The sequence below is a fragment of the Labrus mixtus genome, chromosome 21, assembly GCF_963584025.1.
Source record: "Labrus mixtus chromosome 21, fLabMix1.1, whole genome shotgun sequence".
Lineage (NCBI taxonomy): Eukaryota > Metazoa > Chordata > Actinopteri > Labriformes > Labridae > Labrus > Labrus mixtus.
In genome coordinates this window covers 4078346-4102443 of record NC_083632.1, presented here as the reverse complement: position 1 = coordinate 4102443, position 24098 = coordinate 4078346, and the positions used below count along the sequence as shown (strand labels likewise).

The window sequence follows — 24098 nt, the reverse complement described above, 5'->3', positions numbered from 1 at the left end:
GTATTCTTTTCCAAAGAATTTCTCCTCTTTAGTCAACAGGACAAAAGAGAAAGAACAGGACCGGCAGGGAAAGTTTCCGTCCTCATGATTTGGCTTTGACTTTATTGAAATCGAAGTTACATGTGTGCAAAAGGGATATCGTTTTCTGATAGGATGTATTAGGTGATTTTAGGGGAATTCCAAATTTCTGCAAGAGGGTTCAAAAGCAAAAGCCAATACAACTTGTATATTTGTCTATTAGCTTAGCATAGCATAGAGACTGTAAAGACGGTAAACAGGCAACCAGGCTTCTTCCAGTAGCTAAAGGAACGCCTGACAGGAACTTATCAGCCCACAAATTACGAGCAGGTTACAAGATTGAAAAGGAAGTTAGTGCTCCAAGCCAGAAATTGTCCAGTACATAACCTCTGATAAAAACCCTAAGTGGTTTTTTTTAGACATTTCTTTTTCATGGATTGAACCAACCAAAAGTAAAGTGTTATTACGCAAGCTTTACACATAATGGAATTCAAATGTCTTAACTTGGGACCATAGACCTTGTAAAGGTAGTTGACGTTGCCCACTCTAATATCAGCCATTAGTTTCTGGGAAGCAGTTTTAAAAGCTCAAGGTTTCCATCATGGCTTTTTCCAACTTAATTTTAGGAGCCAGAAGTGACTATTTTTGGACAACAGGATGGCCACCTGCCACTGATGTCATAAATTGGGAAATCAGCTCTAGTGACCAAGTATAGTTTAGTATTTCTGCTCTAAAGTTGGATACTTAAACATGTCGGTATACAGAGTTCGACTCGCTTTTGGGGCTAGCCCCATATGGCTGTTTGAGGAACTGCAGTTTTTGACACTTGACTGTTTGCTTAATTATCATTCCTGTAGGTCGCAGTTTTCTTCGGACAGGGTGACTTAATGTTTCCAGTCTTTATCCAAGCTATGCCAACAGTCTGCGCGACTATAGCTTAATATTTGACCCTTTTCTTTAGACAGTAAATACAAGATTTTCCCCCAAATCTCCAATCAACTGTGAATAAAAAAGGCTACTGAGCCAACATCTAGGATCATAGCAACTGTGAATAATTTTTTTATTGGTGAGGCATAAATTAAACATCTCAAATTTTGAATCATTTTAGACATATGTAAAACTTAAATAATATATGTATTATAAAGCAGAGTAAAATATGCTTAAATAATTCAGAACACTATATACTCAACACTCAATATTGCACTTTAAATGGTTACAACTTCTGTCTTTCGTTACTCTGCTATACTGTTGATGCTAACTCTACATGAAGCCAAAAAGCACCCTTCTATTAGCCCTAAAGTGTCCGCTGTCCGCTGAAGAAATCTGACAAATTTCCTGACTGTCCATTGCTAGAAAAGGTGACTGAAGCACCCTTGAGTGTTAATCCCGTGAGATGCTGGATCATTTAAAAGTCAATGTCCGAGCAGCACAGAGAGCTTTTGTTAGCTGCTCCACAATAGAGCTTTTAAACCAAACCTGCCAGGGGGGAAAAGTTGGGTAAGAAGAATCAGGGGAGGGGAGGGGGGGGGGGAGGCGATAACCTACACCTATGACAGTATAAAATACCTCCGCAAGTTGTCGAGATGTTTGTCGTAAAACCACGGTGCAGGTAACCGGTTGAAGAGCCATGAAGATCATTTGACATCAGACCATTGGAAGGTGTTTGTTCCCTTACAGGTGAGTCTTTTTTTAATAAAACCTTATCATCATGAAATGTTGTCCTTGAATGTTTTCTCATTGCTACGGTTGAATTCTTGAAGGTAAACTCCAGCACTTTTCGGCCAACAGTCCAGTCAGTCTAGTACCGCAACGTTGCCAATAAATGTTTGTTTTGCAAGTAAGACAATGTGCAGGAGTTTACTTTAAAGTTTGGATGGACACATTGCTCTCCTACACACCTGTCTTATGAAATGGATGTCCAAAGGTGTTTTCTGTTTTGGTTGAATTCTTACATTTGTCTCTGCAGCCTCACAGTATGGCTTCAGTTGGTGCTATATTATTGTTTCTGCCTGTTGCATGGACATGCTCGCCCCAAAAAGCAGGTAACATCAACACCTTTTATCTTTTACATAATGAAAATAATTAATATGAACTTTTTCAATATTACAACTTTCTTCCATGGACCTTGACAGTTTGTAAAACAAACATCACCATCTTTTCGTAGACCTTTGATTCAGAAAGAAGGAAACATTTTTTTAATCTTTGATTGCGTCTTATTATTTCAGACTATGTAATGGTGTCATGTTTCCCCAACGCCATCATCGCAAATGTCCCCGAGTGTCCGTACGGCTGGGAGATTGATCAGCTGTCTCTGGGTGGGGTCTGTTACTCTGGGGTACGCAGCCCGGGCTACTACCGCTTCGTCATCTCAGACCTGACTCCTAAAAACAACTCGTACTGTGGCACTCAGTCTGAGGTGAGGCAACGAGGGGGAAGTACATGAATGCCAGAGGTAGTTTGTCTTGACTTAAAAACAACCTTCCCAGACATAATTGAGATCAATGAAGGAAGTCCCCATACTGTGCCTCTCATGTATCAGTGCACACCTCAAAGCATTAGAAAATATGAAACAACACAATCATCTTTCTTTTAATTTACTTTACAAAGCGAGCACCACACTAACAAAGAAAATCATCCACAAAAAGTCATAATGGTAAAAATATTAGAAACAAGCTCCAACTGAACCGCCTTTTGACATAAACAAATAAGTAATAATAATAAATCTATGATGTAGTTTATCATATAAAAGCTACAGTTGATACTTTCTGCATTTAGAAATTTTAAAACTTAGAGCTAGTTTTCCTGAGGTTGCTTGCATATCAAACTTAACTATCTCTGTGAAATCAGGACTTTTTTGAGAACAGTGTTGTACCGTTCTTCGCCGGATAGCCTAGCGGTTCCGTTGCGCGCCCCATGTATGGGGGCTGTTGTCCTCATGGCAGCGGTTGTGAGTTCGAACCCGACCTCGGTTCTTTGCTGCATGTCATCCAACACTCTCTCCTCCCAACATTTCCTGTCTCTCTTCAGCTGTCCTTTCCAATAAAGGCAAACAAAGCAATAGTCCTTAGTATTTAAAGTAGTGTTGTGGTCAAGACCACATTAACCAAGACCAAGACATAACCAGGACCAGAGTGCTCAGAGACCAAGACAAGACCAAACCAAGGCAGGGCGAAACTGAATCAAGACCAAACCAAGGCAGGGCGAGACAGAGACAAGACCAAGACATAACCAGGACCAGAGTGCTCAGAGACCAAGACAAGACCAAACCAAGGCAGGGCGAAACTGAATCAAGACCAAACCAAGGCAGGGCAAAACTGAGACAAGACCAAGACATAACCAGGACCAGAGTGCTCAGAGACCAAGACAAGACCAAACCAAGGCAGGGCGAAACTGAATCAAGACCAAACCAAGGCAGGGCGAGACAGAGACAAGACCAAACCAAGGCAGGGCGAAACTGAATCAAGACCAAACCAAGGCAGGGCAAAACTGAGACAAGACCAAGACATTTAGGGAACGAGACCAAGACAAGATCAAACCAAGGCAGGGCGAAACTGAGACAAGACCAAGACATTTAGGGAACGAGACCAAGACAAGACCAAACCAAGGCAGGGCGAGACAGAGACAAGACCAAGACATTTAGGGAACGAGACCAAGACAAGACCAAACCAAGGCAGGGCGAGACAGAGACAAGACCAAGACATTTAGGGAACGAGACCAAGACAAGACCAAACCAAGGCAGGGCGAGACAGAGACAAGACCAAGACATTTAGGGAACGAGACCAAGACAAGATCAATCCAAGGCAGGGCGAGACAGAGACAAGACCAAGACATTTAGGGAACGAGACCAAGACAAGACCAAACCAAGGCAGGGCGAGACAGAGACAAGACCAAGACATTTAGGGAACGAGACCAAGACAAGATCAATCCAAGGCAGGGCGAGACAGAGACAAGACCAAGACATTTAGGGAACGAGACCAAGACAAGATCAAACCAAGGCAGGGCGAAACTGAGACAAGACCAAGACATTTAGGGAACGAGACCAAGACAAGATCAAACCAAGGCAGGGCGAGACAGAGACAAGACCAAGACATTTAGGGAACGAGACCAAGACAAGATCAATCCAAGGCAGGGCGAGACAGAGACAAGACCAAGACATTTAGGGAACGAGACCAAGACAAGATCAAACCAAGGCAGGGCGAGACAGAGACAAGACCAAGACATTTAGGGAACGAGACCAAGACAAGATCAATCCAAGGCAGGGCGAGACAGAGACAAGACCAAGACATTTAGGGAACGAGACCAAGACAAGATCAAACCAAGGCAGGGCGAAACTGAGACAAGACCAAGACATTTAGGGAACGAGACCAAGACAAGATCAAACCAAGGCAGGGCGAGACAGAGACAAGACCAAGACATTTAGGGAACGAGACCAAGACAAGATCAAACCATAAATATCAATGAGATTCATCATCTTGTGTGCGGGGGTCGTGTCACTCATTAAGAAACGAGAAACAAGGTTGAAAAAATCAAATAATTGAATGAAAGTTAGACGTTGTTTGAGAAAGGGACGTTTTCCTTCTTATCACTGTAATGACGCGGCAGAGGTGGTCTTGACAGATCTTGATTTAAAATCCGGAGTCCGCCCAGTCCGAGACAAAACCGAGTAAAACTCCCTTCAACACTAACTGATAAACATAATCATATGTTTTCTATTTTGGTCTTTGTTGTTCTCGACAGTACATACCCGGCAAAGACCCCAGATACATCTTCTATAACTCCATCGTGTCCAACGATACTTCGCTCACAGTCAGAAACCAGCCGGTGAACTACACCTTCAGCTGCATTTACCGAGCGGCCTACCTGGTGAACAACGCCGTCTTCAGCCAAAGGTAAGCATCCATCGGGGACACGAGGCGTCCACAGTCACTGAGTGGAAAATCTGTGCATTCTGACCCAAAGACTTGCAGCGTTTTTACTAAACCCTCTGCTTTTTCCAGAGTGGCTACAGTTTATGTCAACAACGGGAGTTTAGGCACTTTTAGATCTCAGTTGTCTATGAGTGTGTTCACGGTAAGAAGACACTCAAACACTCAGTTTCACCAGTGGATGCCTGTTGCAACACATTTTAATACAATCATGTCTTTTTTTAGGATTAGAATTTGAAACATCCTGTGCAGAATAATCATCTGAAATAATGAAAATATAGTTAAAAGTTATTTTATGTACTTCTCGGAGCCATTAGGTTCAAATAGTGTCATCCCTGGTCGGATAAAGAAATGCAAACATTTGTACATATGTACACGTTTTGTAGAATTCAAAGTTCCTGTATGCCAGGGACGCTCCCTACGTGATCGACACGTCTGAGATCGGCTCTGAAGTCTTCATGGGCATCGAGGCAAAAGGACTAAGTAACAGGTATATTAACACTTTTCAATATTTTTCCTGGCAAGCTTAAAAAGAAAAATGTATCGGACCTTAACATGCCTTGACTAAGGTGGCAGCCACTAACCCTGGGGTCATGTAAAAATGGCATTAAAGTGTATGTGAGTTATACTATTAAAGGTACAGTCAGTAGCGTTTTCCAAAAAAATAAATTCATCACTTCTGGGCCTCCATACTAAGTGGTGGTGACTGTATCTGCAGAGACCCTGTACACTGCCTGGATTTACATGTTTTGTTTTGTTCTGGTTGAGATTCAAACCCATGAATTTTACAGATACAGTCGTAGTGACAAAAAAGAGAAAATGCAATCATAATGAGGCAAAAGGCCGAGCGGTTGAATCTCGTTCCAAAACAAGGATGAACCGTCGGTCGGCTTTCATCCGTCGGCGCAGAGTTGGCCTGCTCTCTGTTGGACAGGCAGGTGCTGAACACCGGTGGTTAGCTCGTGCTAGCGTGCGGTAGCTTGCAGTGTCGGTAAAGCAGTAAACATACACATTACATCCTGCAGTGAGTGTGCCGATTAAACCAGGAGGAGCGGCCCAGTTTGAATGTTGTGATTAACAAGCGGCAACGAACAACGCCACTGACTCTACCTTTAAAAACCCAAAGACAAAAGAATAAAGAAATAATGACTGTAAATGTCTGCAAGTTAATTAAAAAAGCATCTTGACTCCTTTGAATTTTAATCTGTTCATTGTGATTGTCTGTGCCCCTCAGATTTAAAGTTGTAATAAACAACTGCTGGGCCACTCCCACTCCTTACTCTACAGACAAGAAGAGATGGAGTCTCATCTTTAACAGGTACAGTGTTAAAACCTTCAGGCTTGAACTACATTAGAGACGTTTTGAACTGAACTGAAGTTGAACATTGTTTAAAGTCACAGCGATCAACCTCAGGCTTTGGGTTTTTGAGGGGTTGGACTTTATACCATGGATCGGACCGACTCGCTGCTTGTCAGCCTGTTGGTGTGTTGGTATTATTCCCTCCTGCGTACTTGTTGATAAAACAGGTTTTATGTTTTTTTTTCGAACAGCTGCCCCTCTGACACCACTGTGACTATATTTGAGAACGCCAAAGACAGCCGCTCCATGTTCAAGTTCAACTCTTTCCGCTTCCAACGTCTGGAGAAGGTTTCTACAGTCTGGCTTCACTGTGAGGTCACGGTGTGTGATGGAGAGAGACTCAACTGTATACCTGTGAGTACAAACACTGTCCTCTAATCGCCTTATATTCATCAATTTCTCTGATTAAAATCCAATTATTGCTATTAAATATTTTTCCAGTGGTGGAGGGTTGCTAGGTAGCTCGTTGCCTCTTCTCTGGTGCTGTACTTGATTTAATTTACCTCTATGAGGATTTCCATATTCTGCTGCTTTTTACCCATATTCTAACCCACTGTATAGAACGCATGTCTCCCTCTTCTGGTTGTGAGAGTAAGTACACAAAAGCAGAGTCCTTATGATGTCTATAAGTCAAGAGAAACTGACAGTGTCAAAGACAATGATTTATTAAAGGTGGAGTAAGGCTTATGATACTGTACATAGCCTTATACAAAAACAAATCTGCGTTATCTCCACTCTGTCCTTCAACTACTGCCTATTGTTAGTATTCTCCTTTCAGCGCTGAGCCTCCTGAACAATTGTCAGTGTTTGTCTTCACCTTCGACCACTTACTCTCTCAACCCAGTTTCCCTTTTATCTTCAGCATCATAAACTTTTCTTGCACACTCTGCAACACTTTGTAGTATGTCGCTTGCTTTGGCTGCTTCCCTACGTCAGCTCTGATGAGTTTGCAGTTGCTGGTTAACCTAAACACATATCGCTACTCGTGCAAAAGCGTAGAAAGCAGTTATTCTTCATGTTCTGTATAAAGTAAATGTCCTTTTGGAAACAGATTCTACCTATCTTTCCTTGTAGAGCCCGTGCTCTGTGAGAAGTCCGTCATCTGAGGCAGAACCAAGCGGAGGGATCCTTACTGCTGAGTTTCAGCTTAAAGGTACAGTACACCTTCATTTTAATATTTTGAGTTTAAATTAAGAATATTGGATTTTTTGATCCAGTAGATGTCGGCTTTGAGCACCAGCATGAAACCAAAACAAACTGCTGCTTGGTCACACGGCCTCCATACAGAAGCCTCCGCTCTGCTCCAACGACACACCTCCAACCCCTCTCCCCCTCGCGTTCGCTCAAAGGAGTTAAGCGCAAGCGGTTTAGAGCAGAGCGTGAGCTGCAATTGCCTGTGGCCTGCTTTGTTTTTTTTTTAGCAGGCTAATGTTGGCACACTGTAGTTAGCTCGTAGCTTCACTTTGCATGTAAAGTGACACAGAATGGCCGTGATCTAAAACCCCGTACTTGACATCCCAATAAGCAGTGAGTATGTAATTCTTCTTTTCTCAACTCCTTGACTAAAACAGCTTTTATACGCTAGGAGAGTTTGACTTTGAGAGATCCACAACCTCTGACTTGCAAAAACAGTTGATTTTAAATTTATTTGGCACAAGATGTTCCCGACTTCACTTTAAATTCTCACCGTAAGTTTCAAGTTTCTACACAACTTGTTGTAAATTGCATATTTGATTTAAATTTGAAGTGACCAATTTGATCCTCGAGAGATACTAGATTTATTTTTCTCCAATTGCTAAAAGTCTTTTTGTCTTTACTGTACAAGTTGGAGTTTTGAATTCTGATTTTTTTTTTATCTTATTGATCGACAGGTAACTCATTCTCCAACAATGGACCGATAAAAGGTAATGAGACGTGAGGTGTGATTGGACTGTTGTTGATGTTTGATGCTGCATACTCATTTATTGAGGAAAATATAATGTATTTCTCTTTTTCATCACAGGCACTTCACTCTTCATCCTGCTGCTGGTCCTGATAAACACCTGCTGTGATTTAGTCAATGAATCTGAGATGTAGTTTTAAAAAACATAGAAGAGAATCAATAAAAACAAACAGAGGGAGCGTCAGCCGGGACTCAGGGAGCGTGAAATCATTCCTCCCTCACACTGACATGATTGTCTCATTTTATTAAACATTTTAATCTGTTAATTAACACACCTATCGAAGCTTTGGATTTTCTGTTTATTCACTTTCAGTTTTGTTCCCAATAAAAATCTTTTGGAAAATAAACATTTTATCACTTCTTGAAAAAATCCACCAGGAACATTTTATTAATATAAATAAATAATGTATTCAATACGGACATTAAAAACAGACTCTTCACATGAAAACAACACACACACACACATGAATCAAATGGATATACTTTTATATGTTTATATCATTTCTTAATTGACATTTCCATATTGATTGCAAGCAGTTCTGGTGAGACATAGTTAGATTTTCTGTCGTTTATAAAGACTCCTCTGCTTCCACTCCTTCAGCCATGTTGTGAAACGACGCAGTGATCATCGGTTTGTATGATAAAGTTGCATCAAAACAAAGTGAAAAATGCCATTGTTTTAAATTAATTACATACATTCCTTTGGAGTTTATTTCTCTCCGAGATAAAGTGACTAAAATGAGCTCATCCGCACCTTGAATCTGTTACAAAATGCATCAAAGAATCTGCCAAATATATATAGATATAGATAGATTTTGTTCAGCTTTTTATGCCTTTATTAGAGAGACGGGACCGTGGATATAGTCAGAAATAAGGGAGAGAGAGAGAGTGGGGAATGACATGCAGCAAACGAGCCACAGGTAGGATTTGAACCCGGGCCACCTGCTTCAAGGTTGTAGTCATTGTACATGGGGAGAGCAAACTCACCACTCGGCCACGGCAAACAAATCTACAAATACATTAGGATTTATTTTATCTATAACTATAAATATATATATTCTTTGATATTTGTGGAAAATATTATATATATATATACTACCAAAAAGTATATGAATTAATTATTTAATTATTAGCTTGATGATTGACCAGGGGTGTGTCAAAAGGAGCAGCCAGGGATGGCATGAGCCCCCCCCCAGAAATCTGATTGGCCACACCAAAAAAACCTAATCTGTGATTGGCTGTTTGCCCTGTCAGAGTAGGGACTTAAATTAAAGGGTAAATAACTGATATTTTATATGTATGTATTTATATATATATATATATATATATATATTTTTTTTTATTATTATTATTTTTTATATATATATATGTGTCTGTGTCTACATGTATTGTCATACATGTCAATACATGTGTATTGTCCTATTAGTATCTATGTTACCACAGTCGCTAATGGACAATTACCTTAGGAAGCTGGGACTGTAAATGGGTGTTTATTATTTTATTGTCTTGTTTTTCTGTTTAATTGGGGCTTTTTGTTTTACTCTATGCAGATGCTCTGATTTACTCCTCTGTGACATCCTGTTGTACTGTCTGCAAAAATATGATAAAAAGATTTGGAAAAAACAAACAAACTGATATTTGTTTGACTTTGTGCACATCACACTTCAGGCTACCCCTGCAGAAGTCCGCGCCTCAGTTGGGCATTAGCAAGAAACATCTCAGTATGTTTTAAACCCGGTTCACTTCACTGTTTGAAACTCCTGAAGTCTTTGCTCAAAATGTTTACTTCAAGCTCTTTTCCAACTTTTTCTCCAGTCTCTATACACAGACGCAGGAGAGAAAATCCATCCGCATGATGTGACACCTGTGTAGTAATCTTATTTATTCAAAAAATTGCCTCCAGATTATCCTCTCTTTCTTTAGGTGTGCACTGTAGTCGACATGCTATCTGTCATGGGACCTGCTTGGTCATGGTTTTCTTGAACATTTTCTCTGTTGCTCTGGTCATTACTAGTTTCTGGAGCGGAGAAATCACAAACATAGTCAGATTAGACAAAGCGTCACAAAAAATTGTTAATGGTGCTAAGTAAGTAAATAGTAAGCTGTGCTGTGTTTTTACTGTACCTGGGTGAGTAGTTTGAGACTGGTGGCTGGAGAGGGAACAGGGAGAGGAGGATCGAATCCTTGTTTGTTACACAGCCAGTAGGTCTTACGACTCCCTTTACCCTGTAATAGACACACACACACTCATCAAAAACATATCAAACCATGCATTGTCCATACATTTTGTACTGCATGCAGACTCGTGTCACCTTCATTTCAATTTCCCCTCTCTCCTCCAGTTCAAATGATCCCTCCTGCACCAGAATGTCAGCTGTGCTCTGAGAGATGTGAATCTTCAGGGCTGTGTGAAATATACACAGAGGAGTACCATACATTTACATTTTTTAATTTTATTTGTTTTGTCCCAAGTCAGAGATTTGATCGTACATTCGATTAATAGCATTATCAAGAGGCAAGCTAGCAGCTTTATTAATCGAATGCATGCACTTAAGTCAGCATGCTAGCTTACATTTAGTTAGCTTTTATGTAGACCATAAGAGCTGGACTTTAACAACATACTGGCAATCTTACAACCATGGCACTAGTTGGCTCCACACTAGCTGTTAAGGCGTCCCATAAGGTAAAATTACATCCCTCTCAATTACAATCGTTCTTTTGAGCTTGCACTACACTAAAGTTCAAGTCCCATCCGTAAGGTTTGAAGAATAACCTAAAGTCAAATCAGAAGAGATTGGAATGGGAAGTCTATTTAAATATATTGTTTTAGTTCACTTACGTAAGCTGTTACTTTCCATTCGAGAGGCCGTGTTCACCGTGTCACCAAAGAGACAGTAGCGAGGCATAGTGGTGCCAACCACTCCGGCAACCACTGGACCTACAGAAATCCAAAACAAACGGTTGATGTACCAATCTCCTCAGAAGTCAATCATTTCCAACATCTTTTAAGGACCCTGTTAGGTCTAAATACTAATTGTTAGCCAACTGAAATCATTCCATGTCCCTTCCAAATTAAAAAATTCAGCAACCAAACAAAATACATCATCAATAAAACACTGAACTTGTTTAGCAGTGCTTTTATCCTTCTGTCCTACCTGAGTGTATCCCAACGCGGATTGCAAGATGCTCTGAAGGCATGTGGTGAATTTTGAAGACTTTGATGGCCCTCAGGAAATGCAGGGCCATTGTGGATATCTCCAAAGCGTGCTGATTGCCATTACTGATGGGCAGACCACTGGCTACCATATAGGCATCACCAATTGTTTCCACCTTGTAAAAAGATGACAAAAAGTTATACTGAAAATTCTGAACATAAAATGGGAAGCAATTTCATACAAAAAAAAAAAAGTGTAGTTGAATGACACAAAAATGATTCCTGATAGAGAATTACATTACAAGACCAATACCTCTGCCATTGCCAGTAAATATGGGGCTACCGCTGGTTTGCTCAGCTTAGCACAAAGACTAGAAAAAGGGGGAAGCAGCAAGCGAGTTCCTTTTTTCGTAGCATTGTTGTATCTTGTCTTGCAGTACTTTATCTTACCTTATTGTATCGTATCGTGTCTTGTAGTATCGTATCATATCGTATCATATCCCTTTACATATTTTGTTACTTTCTGATGAAGCCTGGCTAACTGTAATCTTTCAGTTTCAGTTTTTGTGCAACACCAGCTGCTGGCTGTGGTCTGATATTCACATCAAGGACATAAGGATATTTTTTTTATTTTCAATTTAAATGAGTTTGTGTTTATTTATTTTCTTCTTCCGTAAAGCACATTGAGTTTACGTGTGTATGAAATGTGCTGTACAAATATAATGGAATTGAATTAAATTGGATAAGAGCGGTATACATCTTATTATCTTACGCTTGGGAAGTAAAAAAAAAGAAAAAGAAAAGGAGTTTGCCTAGTTTTGTATGCAACTCACTTTGTAGACGTCGTACATCTTGATGATGTCGTCAAATAGGCTGTAAAGGTCATTGAGGAACGTAACAACCTCCATAGCAGAGCTGATGGAGCACATGGAGGTGAAGCCCACAATGTCAGAGAAAAAGATGGTCACCATTTCGTAGCTTTGTGGCTCCACTGATTTCCCTGCCATCAGCAGATCTGCGATGTACCTATGTAAAGAAAGCAACATTCCTGACTAAAGGACAGGGATGTGGTCATGGAAGCCCATTCAACAGATTGCATCAGGGTCATTAGATTTGAATGGGTTACCATAAATTGCCAGTTGAGGAAATTTAATAATGATAATTTTGATGGAATTTCATTTGGTACCTTGGTAACATGCTGGATAGAAGCTTGTCTGCACGGGCCTTCTCTGCAGTCAGCTGATTGGTCCTCTCCTCCACCACCTCCTCCAAGTGATTTGCATATTTCTCCAACTTATCCACCATATTATCCAGTATATTTGCATGACTACAGTACAGAAAATCATGATAGCCTACCATTGAGGAAGTTAGGTTTTCAGTCAGGTGTGGTTGTTAGCTTGTTGGATATCTCAAAACGCTAATAGAGATTTCTGTTAAATTATGGGACATCTTAATGCATTGGCCATGGAACATAATATAATCTTGCCTTAGAGGATTTTGCAGCCCTGGCAAAAGGTGTGCAATTCCTTAAGGTTCTCGACTTTATGACAACACGCTACCCGATTCTTATTTGCATACTCATGTATGTATGTCAAATGAAGCTTTGTAACAAAATTATGTTTCTGTAGACCCAAATACAATATGATAAAAACAGTTATAAACAGCATGAAAGCCTATTGTTGTTAAGAAAATAGATTATCAGAGGCCTGACCTTTCAGGGCTGATAGCCCTCAGCTGTCTCCTTATAGATGTAAACGGGGGTCGATGGTCAGCGTTTTCATTCCAGCAGGCTCTCAGCATTGAGTTGATGTTCTCATCACACAGCTCATCAGACAACAGTGGTCGGAGAGGTTCCCCTTGGAAAGGAGTCCGCAACTTCATGATAATTTCTGGATAAAATAATGAAGCAAGAAGAAGCAATCACTGTAGTTATGGTATTTGGAGATTCTGGTTGGAAATGTTTTTGGTAATTTTGTTTCTTGGGCTCTAGCGATGTGGCCAGTGCACCTGTGTGCCTCAGCATCAGATGGTAATACTGTTGAATCTGCTCTTGAGGTTGAAAAGCCTGTTGTTATCTCTCAATAAGATTGATATCCCCTGTGGCAGTTGTTTCACTGAGGTCCAGTGTGGCAGCAATGACGATGGAAAAAAACATCCATCCATCCATTTTCAGCCCAGAGTCAGCCCATACTTCCCTCTCCCCAGCAACGCTTTCCAGCTCCTCCTGGGGGATAACGAGGCGTTCCCAGGCTAGACGGGATATATAATCCCTCCAGCATGTTCTGGGTCTGCCCCGGGGTCTCCTCACAATTTGGCGTGCCTGGAAAACCTCTAAAGGGAGGTGTCCAGGAGGCATCCTTAACAGATGCCCAAACCACCTCAACTGGCTCCTTTCGATGCGATGGAGCAGCGGCTCTACTCCGAGCTCCCCCCGAATGTCCGAGCTCCTCACCCCATCTCTAAGGCTGAGCCCCGCCACCTTCCGGAGGAAACTCATTTCGGCCGCTTGTATCCGTGATCGTATTCTTTCGGTCACTACCCATAGCTCATGGCCATAGGTGAGGGCTGAAACGAGGATCGACCGGTAAATCGAGAGCTTTACCTTCAGGCTCAGCTCCCTCTTCGCCACAAAGGTCCGGCACAACGCCTGCATTACTGCTGACGCTGAGCCAATCCGTCTGTCAATCTCACGCTCCATCCTACCCTGACTTGTGAACAAGACCCCGAGATACTTGAATTCCTTCACCTGGGGCAAAGAGTCACTCCCCACCCGGAGAGAGCAATCCACTGTTTTCCTCGTCCCAGCCGCTTCGCACTCGGCTGCAAACCGCTCCAATGCCTGCTGGAGGTCCCAGCTTGAGCAGGCCAACAAAACCACGTCATCTGCAAAAAGCAGAGACAAGATTTTGAGGTCCCCAAACTGGAAACCCTCCTCCCCCCGGCAGCTCCTTCAGATCCTGTCCATGAAGATCACAAACAGGACCGGTGACAAGGGGCAACCCTGGCGGAGGCCAACACGCACTGGGAACGTGTCTGACTTTGTGCCGAGGATGCAAACACAGCTCCCACTTTGGTCATACAGGGACCGGATGGCTTGTACCAACGGCCCGGGACCCCATATTCCCGCAGTACCCCCCACATGATCCCCCGAGGGACACGGTCAAAAGTCTTCTCCAAATCTACAAAACACATGTAGACTGGATGGGCAAATTCCCATGCCCCCCCCCCAAGAAGCCTTGCGAGGGTAAAGATCTGGTCCACTGTCCCACGGCCGGGACGGAATACACATTGTTCCTCCTGCATCCGAGGTTCGACATGATGGAAAACAGCAATGTAATTAAATTTTTTATTTCGAATTTACTAAACATAGGAATTCTACAGTGGCGTAAAGCTCCAAACACAGTCTCAAAGAGCCACTACCTGCAGTCGACTCATGGTCATGTTACTTGATATCTTTAATTGGATTCACTATTAATTTAAATTCCAGCTGTGTTACTTTAGTGTGGTTTAAAATATGTTACTAAGAAATGGAATTGAATTTTTAAAACTTGTGACACATCCCTGGCCATTTTTAAGTCTGCTTCAGTGTTTCTAAAATTTGCTCTGAGGAAATGAATTAGAGGCAAACAAATTGAATATCCTTGTTTTGATGATGCTCACCCTCTGGCTCCAGGTTGACCTCTTCATAAGGGAAAAGCTTGTTGTACATGAGCCCCCACATGATAATGGCAAAGCTGTAGATATCACCTTTAGGCGTTCCATTGTTTGGGAGACCACCTTTTCTCAGAAGTTCAGGGGCTGTCCAGTACATCTCTACAACACAAACAGATAGTAACCAAAGATGGGTGTGGTTCAAATCTACTCAAATGTTATACTTGTATACTAGCAGAAAAATCTGAACTGGCAGATTTGTCTGGTGCCCCTCTCATTCAGTTTGATTTCCAGCTGACCAGATGTTAGTTAGGCTAATCTAAAACTTTGATACAAAATAGGACAGATATTCATTGGTGACTGTACAGAGAAGCAACATTAAACATACTGGAACTAAGGCAGCATTTTGGTCATAACCCATTCATTACTCCCCCTATGAAATTTAAAATGCACTGTCATTCTTGTAATAAACATACAGTAGTTGATAACACATTTAAGATATCCCTTTAAACAACGACTGACCTTGATATTGGGGGTTTTCCAATGGCATGATAGGTCTGTTTCCATGTTTAAACTCCCATAGTCCAAAGCCAGAGAGTTTTATCTGGAGTCGACTGTCCACCAGGCATGTACTGAGCTTCAGATTCCCATGAAATTTCAGGTTACTCTTGTGAATGAACTCCATTCCCTAACATTGAAAGATGCAGTAGAAAACAATGAGTTGTTAGTGTTTTTATTTCAATATTTTAGAATCCAGGGCAATACAGTATGCACTTTCAAAGAAAACAAAACATGGTTGGCCTTTTTATACACTGATCCCAATAATTCCAAGATGAATATTTTATTTCTGGTGAAAAGGGTTTGAACTATCAACTTGGCCTTTGTGCTGTAAAATAAGCAATCAAATAAAGGTGAACAGTTAATTGAAATATGAACAGTAAGATTTACAATTGCATTACAGAACTGCTTAAAGTTGGTTTAAATCATATCATAATCATCAGCAGATACATCTCAGTTTGTACATCTTAATGATAAGTCTTTTATGCACACCAAGATTAGCCATGGAGTTCCTCAAGGTTCAGTGCTTGGACCTATTCTTTTCACCTTTCACCTACTATAAGCTTTCTCTAGGTAGTATTATGAGGAAACACTCCATAAATTGTCATTGGTATACAGATGATATTCAATTATACGTTTCTATGAAGCCAGATGACACCAACCAGTTATGTAATCTAGAAGCATGCCTTAAGGACATTAGGATCTGGATGACCAGAAATGTTTTGCGACTTAACTCAGACAAGACTGAAGTTATTGTGCTTGGCCCTAAACACCCCAGAGATACTTTTGGGGTGTTTTACTTGAGATACTTTTATATATAACTGTCCTTAATGGCATCAGCCTGGCATCAGCCTTGCATCCAGCGACCACTGTTAGGAATCTGGGAGTTCTATTTGATCAAGATATGTCCTTTAACTCACACAAAACAAATGTCAAGGAATTGTTGCATAGTGCTGAGCTCATAGTGGCTTAATATTGGGGCTTTGTAAATAATATAACAAAGAGTAGGGTCTAGACCTGCTCCTTTTTTTAAGTGTCTTGTCTTGAATTTGGATTGGTGCTATGCAAATAAAGATTGATAAAGATTGTCTGATTAAGAATGGAAACAAATATAATGTTAAACATCTTTGGCTCACATTGACGATGTCATAAGCAAAGGATAGCTGAAACATCCCATCCAGCCCAACATCCGAAGCCGTCATGAGATCCTGAAGAGAGAAAATGAACATTAAAGAGTACACACACAGTTTTCATTTTAAATTAAATGGCCATATGTTTTTTTATACATAAAAAATGGTTAACAAAACCACAATTAAAACTGCAAAAGCTATATTATTATTAGTCTTTTGGGAAACTAAATATTAATTAAATAAGTATTAAATTGTCAGTTCTACCACGATACTTACGATTATAAAGTATGTGTGTTCGTGCAGTAGAAACACTGACCTTCAGGCTGCCTTTCCTGCAGTACTGGGTGACTAAACAGACATTGGGCGGTTCGATGCACACACCGAAGAACTGCACCAAGTTCTCGTGTTTCATCTCTTTCATCTGTCTTAAAAATTTAAGATGGTTAGGCACACAATCTTACTGACTAGACCAACATTTAGACTTTAAGATAACAGACTTGAAACTAGTTACTAGCTACATGTCTTAATAAGTAAAAATAGGATGCATGTGAAAGTCTTTAGATTTATTACAAACACATTCATCAAAATGAGGAATGAGAAAGTACATGTAAAAGTTGATTTTGTAAAGAAAAACAAGAGGAACTTTACCAAATTAAAATCGTTGATAATTGAGGGTTTGTGAACATCAATGGTAACAGGGTTCTTGATGTACTTGATGGCCACATGATTTCCCTATAAGAAGAAAATAAAGGATGTTAGTGAAAGGCACATGTTGTGGCTACCATTCCCCCTGCAAAGTTGTATGGTAGACTTCAAATCTGTTTATTCATTTCCTTCAAATATCATTCTTGAAGGTATAGTCATAACTTACCTAAAAAGACATTTAACATTTTAAACTACAAAATCCTGTTTTTAAAGAGGAAGATGACAAGTCCTATTCCTATTGGCTACTGTGAGAAAGACAGTATCTGGACGTAGACGTGTTCAGGGCAGGATTGTTAATGATCCTGTCAAATTTGGGAAGGACTGGACATAGTACGAGTCACCTTTTTGGCAACAATCATTAACATTTTTTTATTCTGCTGTGGCCAACTTTGAGGTTTGCTGATGAATGGCCCACAACATGGCCAGACTTCCTGTTATTTCTAAGGTTTTTACCCATTGGCTTTCTTTTAGGTCAAAACACGATACCAATGCCTAAAACATTTTTGGACAGCTTGCTGAAATGAACTTCTTGGCTTTGTGTAAGAAGATTTGAAGGGGACACAATTGAGCCATTTTGCAAATGAAATTGCTTCTACTTCAATTCCACTTCATTGCAGTGGACAAGATTGGGGTCTACAAGACTTATTTAACTATTCATTTGTTTTGCCACCAGTAGTTGCTGTTCAGCAAAGGTCACAAAGTTCAAACTCAAAACTTGTACCTGGAAAAGACCTATGGTGGTGTAGACATGTTCTTTGCCCGTGTTATCCCTCAGGCCAAAGCTGCTGTTGGAGAAAGTGGACTGGGAGCCGCTGCTTATACTTTGACTTGCTGTGGTGGTTACAGATAAAGAATGACCTCCCTGAAGGACGAAAATATACACTGAACAAGAGCGTAAACACACACCAGGCTCATATACAGATGCACTTTTTATATTTTACCAATAGGACAAGAGATGTTTTAGTGCTCATACTGAGTGCTCCCTGATGATTATGATGTCGCTGTAGTTGATCAACCACCAGCAGGAGTCATCGAGCCTCGTCTGCAGTCGTAACTTCTGCAGAATTAGGACGCCAATGCAAAAAACTGACAGCACGCCAATGACAGGAAAGGTCACAAGCAGAGCCAGCAGAAAGATATCTGTATCCAGACAAGACCAAAAATTACGAGAGTGGTTAGCCTGATTTGGACTAGTGGTTAAAAAGATACGAATAATGATTTATGAGTGCAAAAGGTCTGACGAAAATGTAGAAACTGAGATAGTTGGTGTTTAAAGTTGTTGTATAAGGGTGTAAGTGTTTCTTTACCATTAATGATCCATTCACAGAGTTCATTGTTGAAACCACATTCTGGATTATCAGACGGAGGTCTTCCCTTCGGCCAGACCATAGAAGTAAACATGGACGTCCGACTGAAATGACATTTGTTTGTTTTACCTATAAATGGTATATTAACTAAAGCCAGATTTTCTGACTGTGTAAAAGTGTTTCTCACCTGACAGTTTTAGTGTGACTGTTATAATGGAGAATGGGTACAAATTTAGTGGAATCTCCTAAATGCTGCAGGTCGTAAATTGAGTAGTCCAAATTCCTCTCCCCCTCCTCGTCAAAGTGGACTAGTCCAGAGGCACCTGCAATGATAAAACACTACTGCATCCAGCTGTCAACAGATATTTGTAGCCTGGCTCTTTGGTGTAATGTTTGTTCTAAGGGATAAGGTGTAATGAATCCATAATTCAATTGAGTTAAGGACTGTTAAAGCAAAAAAAAAAAAAACTAATAAACACAGCAACACAAACCAAAACATCCCAGATAATTCTCACCCATTGACCCAATTTCTGATCAATTTCTCTTACATTTCCCAATGATAAACATTTATTGAAACCAACCATAAAATCGAATGCCGTTTTTGTTTTTTAATCTCTGTAGCAGCTGCCGTCCATCATAAGGGTCTTTGCCATCTTTGAGGACTTCCTTCAGTCCCATCGCATAAAGAAGCACTGCATCATGCACGTAGGCCGAGTAAGGGCTAACCTGAAATCCCAAAATAAAATGATTCCGTTGAGTTATTCCAAACCATAATAATACATTTATGCATGGGATCTTTGTTGCAATCACATGTGCTAACCTCTTTTTTAGAAGTCAAATTGCTCCGAAATGGGTGTCCTTTTAGTTTTTCATAAACCCGCTCAAAGAAGTCGTAATACTCGTAGCCTTCGTAGGCTTTCTGGCCAATAATGAAGACCATATCAAAAGCTCTCATAGCAGCCTGGTTAATCCGGTTGTTCAGGGAATATTTCCACAAGTTATCCTGCTCAGGAAAGACATAAACATAGAAAAGACTCAGTAAAGAAGTATTGAAGGAGAATAAGTTGGAACATTTGATGAAAGATTTGTTTGATAGTTTGATGATATGAATTGGGATGAAAAAAGTTTATCATATGTAGTCAAGCATCTGATTATAGACTGTCTATCCAAAGGCTTCTTTGTCATATTTTTCCTCCATTAACTTCCAATAACAAAACTAACTGCTGTACTTGTGTATTTGTTTCTACAACTTCTACATGGATCAGCTGATGAGGGTGCTGGGACAAGACCTTGTAAAATATCAAGCCTATTAGGGCAAAGATCCTTAAAAACCGGGAACGACAAAACGAGTTGGCTGGAAATTATGTTTTCAACAGGCTCATTGAGCTAACGTTAGCTTTACTAGCTTCCTGGTGACAGCTGATGAAATCTGCCAGCAACAGTTGTCATTCCAGCTGACAAATTAAAGTGTCCCCAGCTACAATTGAGGAGCCTGCTTTTGTCAGCTTCTGTCTTGCATCAATGGACTTTTCAACAGTCCCCCTTTTTACCCCCCGCCTATTCAAGGTGGGATTGTAATGTTGTTGCAGCAGAAGAAATATCAGGGCTTTCAACTGAGTAATGGACCGATTCAAACAAACTGTGCTTCCAAAAAGTAGCAATCTTCCCGATTATTGCGTTCCCCTTCTGCTCTGTGCCCTATACTCTGCGGCGAGCGCAACCCATACAGCGTCCTATCTGTAAGGCTGCTTGCCAGGAGGCTTAAGGCCCACCTTTATTCCAACTTTTTGCCTGTTACAAGGCTGATGGAAAGTAAGTATGGCATTACAAAAAAAGGTGACCGCCATTGTTCAGCTTTGAATGCCTCTGCCTTAATCAGTTGATGACATCACAGAGACTATGTCCATGTTTTATAGAGTCTATGGCGAGAACGTGTTTCCACCCAACTGTTGTCTGTTAGTTCCAGCGTGGAACTTCCCTTAAAGCAACCATTTCATCTCTTGAAAATATAACTCACAGCTCATCGTCCCAACCTGCTTTAAAAAAATGCCCCCACTCCCAAGTGATTTGATTCCCCATGTTTTTCAACACCATGTTTCCACCACGTCTGTGACTGTTAGTGTGTTTTAAAGTTTTTTTTACTCACCACAGGGCCACTGACCTCAAAATGTTGCACCAAGAAGAAAACATAGTCTCCATTCATCATGCCCTGTTTGTCAGCTTCCAGCAACAGAGCCATAGAGTCATCCCTGTTTGTTAGCACCACAATGACTGAAGCACGACAGGAAACATTTAGCAAGTACAGAAACAGCAGCAACACCATTGAAAAAATATGGTACTAAGGAGCATACAAGGGTTAGTTCTTCCTTACCTCTGGTGACTGTTGAGATGTACTTAATATTTTGATAAACAAGCTCACGATTGCTGGTATCAAACTTTACAGAAGCAGCCAAATGTAACCTTTCTCTCAGTGGAGTCTCAACAGTTTTCCACAATGCGTCAACTTTGTCCCAAGTGTTGGAATCTAAACCACCTCCGATCATTGCTACGTGACTCCAGCCGAAGAACTCCAGGGTCTTGATGAGGACCTCCGAGCTTCTTTTCAGGGGAGGCACAATTTTGATGTAGGAATCGTAGATGTCGCTGTTGTCCATCTTGGAGGATTGTCCCACAAAGCTGAACATGGGGATGTTCCATGTGGATGCAATGAGACCAGTGACCTGGAATGCAAGTTCAATTTATTTCCCCCGAAAGAGAAAAATGTCCAAAGGAACATTAATTGAATTCATACACGCAAACAACATTATGTCACGGCTCGGACTGTAAGCCTATTTCCCCTGTGTATTCCTGGTTCCCTTGTGTCCAGATTTTGCTCCACCAACAAACTATTCTAAGCATTTTATGTCTGCCTACAGAACCAAATCAGCACCTAGAGTCTCCTCCACTCTGCCTCAACCAGTCAGCCCTCCACCATGAACCAAGGCCTGCGATAAACCTCATTGAACTTTCAATTTAGCTGCCGTGTCTGCTTTTGGGTCTACATTATACCAACCTCAACATCTTACCTGTAATCACCTTGGGATGCACATTTTGCGAGATTTAAAATCAGATGAAAAACACCTCAAATGTAACATCCTCAGGTTTAGCTAGGTGTACCAATATGCTGACAAACAATCCAATTTACTATAAAGTTGGGACGTGTGTGTAAAATGTAAACTAATACTGAGCGGGGTATTTGCAAAATCTTGAAAACCAAATTTGACTGAAAGACAACATTTCAAAAGTCAAACTGATCGTGAGTCACGTCATTGTTTTGGGAAAATTATCGGTCATTTTGAATTCGATACCAACATGTTTCAGAAAAGTTGGGATAGTCTTGCATCTTTATGTTTAAAAAATCATTCTTAAAGACCTGCACTCTTTTCCAGCACCGTCTTTTACAGGTTGGTAAACCCCTCCCCATCTTTACTTCAGTAAAGCCCTTTTCATTGTGCAATTGCGCAACAGCGCCATTACTATGCTCCGCCGTCATTACAACTTAAGACCCTCATATTGATCCCGCAACGGGGTTATAATGGTGTCCCAGTTTGTAAATTATTTGTGTTATGGCGTTCCAGAAGCATGGCAGAGCAGGAGCTCCACACACACACACACACACTCACAGACATTCACACAAAGCTGTTCTTCCCCTAGGGCTCCACCCATTCCATCGCGCCCCTGTAACACCTCTGTTACTCGCTCCAAAGCAGACACAGAGGGGGGATCACTTTGCCCCCCCCATTACGCCTCTGCAACATTCATGTTGAAAATATTGTGCCTTTTACCATCAGTCTGAATAGGCATGAATGACTTTACGTCTATCCAATGCGCTTTACTTTTAAAACCAAATCATGAAACTTACCTGTGGCAAGTTAACCCTTTTTTGTAACATTTTACAACTTTTTTGGAATGTGTTTCTGGCATCACATTTAAAATAAAATAATGGAATTTCACAGTTCACAACATTTAGTGTTTCAATGTTTTGCAAATGATCACAATAAGCAAGCAAGTGTAATTATTGACTGCTTACATTTTAAAATGCTTTGCCATGGCTGGTAAATAATCTTTTTATGATTTGAAGAGAACCAAAGACAGACACCTGTGGAACTCCAAACAAATAGCAAGTCTTACGCATGAATTGTACATTTTTGTTATAAATATCACACAAATCTTACCTCTGCTTCCTCAGGACATGCTGGACCAATTAGTGCGGAAACCTTTTCTTTCCACACCTGGTGGATGAACCCTCCCAGGGAAGCTTTGGGATTACAGTCTGTGTCCTTGTACACGAAATCCAGGCTGTAGTTTCCAAGGAAGGAGGGATTGGTGTTCACCTTTTCCACGGCTATTTGTATGGCCGAGCCGAGCCGCATGGCGCTGAAGGGATAGGACACGTTCCATGGAGCCTGGAAACCGATGACCAGCTTCTGATTTTGAGACCCGTTGATGCTGTTGTTGTTAACAGAAGCCGAGAACACAAGTGTGAAGAGGAGCATCAGTACGGGCCCCATGCTGGGAGAACGCTCCGCCCTTGACATCACTCTCATCTTATTAGTTGATCCATGTTAGGGGCTTAAATAGCCAACTACCCTGATGATGCGCCATGAATTGTTAGGGTGGAGAAAATGTAAATAAATGTAGGAGAGTGGGAGGTACAAAGAGACATGTTTTAAAAAAAAAAATCTTCCATGCGAGTAGGTCATCATTACAGGGTGTCTTTAATGAGATTTTTACTCTCAATGAAGCAGTTAGACTGCAGTCCAAAGGACGTCTTTTCTAAGCACATTATCCTCTTACAGTTGATGATAATTAGATCTGTCTCAATGCATCCAGGTCTTACAACAAACTCATGATGTTTAGTGCTTGTTTTGTTCTCACGATTCTCGTTTCTATTGACGGCCAGTTTTTGCATTGTGGTGAAAAAAATGTATCCTACAAGTCATTTAATAAAAGAGTTTAAATAGGTATGAATGGGATTAGTTCCTTCCGGTGGTCACTTTAGTCAGCAACCTCTGCTTTCAGTGTGTGGATGTGTAGGTGTGACATGCGGTGTAAAAGCATTTTGAATAGTCAGAAGACTAGAAAAGCGCTATACAAGCTCAAGTCCATTTACCATTTTGAGATATTTACTCGTTATTATGAGAAAGCTTCTCATTATTTAACAATTTTTAACAAGGTGTGCGTGTGTGTTTTTAGATGTAAAGAGCAGCAGACACCTACATTGTCGCTTTCAGATGCAAACTCATGTTTAAGGGTATAAAAAAAAAACACTTACATAAAGCTTGCTTAAACACTTTGATTTTATTTTA

The 24098-nt window shown here is 40.8% G+C and overlaps 2 protein-coding genes across 3 annotated transcripts; one reads left to right on the top strand and one right to left on the bottom strand.

Moving 5' to 3' along the window:
- Window positions 1-1607: 1607 nt before the first annotated feature.
- tectb (tectorin beta) lies at window positions 1608-9241 on the top strand. Its single transcript, XM_061028857.1, has 11 exons — window positions 1608-1695; window positions 1985-2060; window positions 2244-2434; window positions 4756-4907; window positions 5016-5088; window positions 5330-5433; window positions 6178-6261; window positions 6495-6657; window positions 7378-7456; window positions 8175-8207; window positions 8306-9241. Exons 2-11 carry the CDS (start codon window positions 1994-1996, stop codon window positions 8377-8379), a joined length of 1020 nt encoding a protein of 339 aa, XP_060884840.1. The 5' UTR covers window positions 1608-1695; window positions 1985-1993; the 3' UTR covers window positions 8380-9241.
- A 414-nt stretch (window positions 9242-9655) lies between these two features.
- gucy2g (guanylate cyclase 2g) lies at window positions 9656-23326 on the bottom strand. 2 transcript variants are annotated; one of them, XM_061028888.1, is made up of 23 exons: window positions 22965-23326; window positions 21122-21470; window positions 20897-21021; window positions 19571-19753; window positions 19332-19476; window positions 18938-19073; window positions 18751-18854; window positions 18417-18583; window positions 18165-18305; window positions 17387-17470; window positions 17055-17159; window positions 16745-16816; window positions 15573-15738; window positions 15060-15212; window positions 13111-13288; window positions 12586-12726; window positions 12233-12425; window positions 11401-11575; window positions 11085-11183; window positions 10558-10649; window positions 10370-10471; window positions 9989-10262; window positions 9656-9773 (listed from the first exon to the last, which is right to left on the bottom strand). In XM_061028888.1, the coding sequence occupies exons 1-22, from the start codon at window positions 23298-23300 to the stop codon at window positions 10197-10199; spliced, it is 3312 nt and encodes a 1103-aa protein (XP_060884871.1). In that variant the 5' UTR covers window positions 23301-23326; the 3' UTR covers window positions 9656-9773; window positions 9989-10196. The 2 variants fall into 2 exon arrangements, with proteins under 2 accessions (XP_060884871.1, XP_060884872.1); XM_061028889.1 differs by having other exon boundaries at window positions 20912-21021.
- Between the last annotated feature and the right edge of the window lie 772 nt (window positions 23327-24098).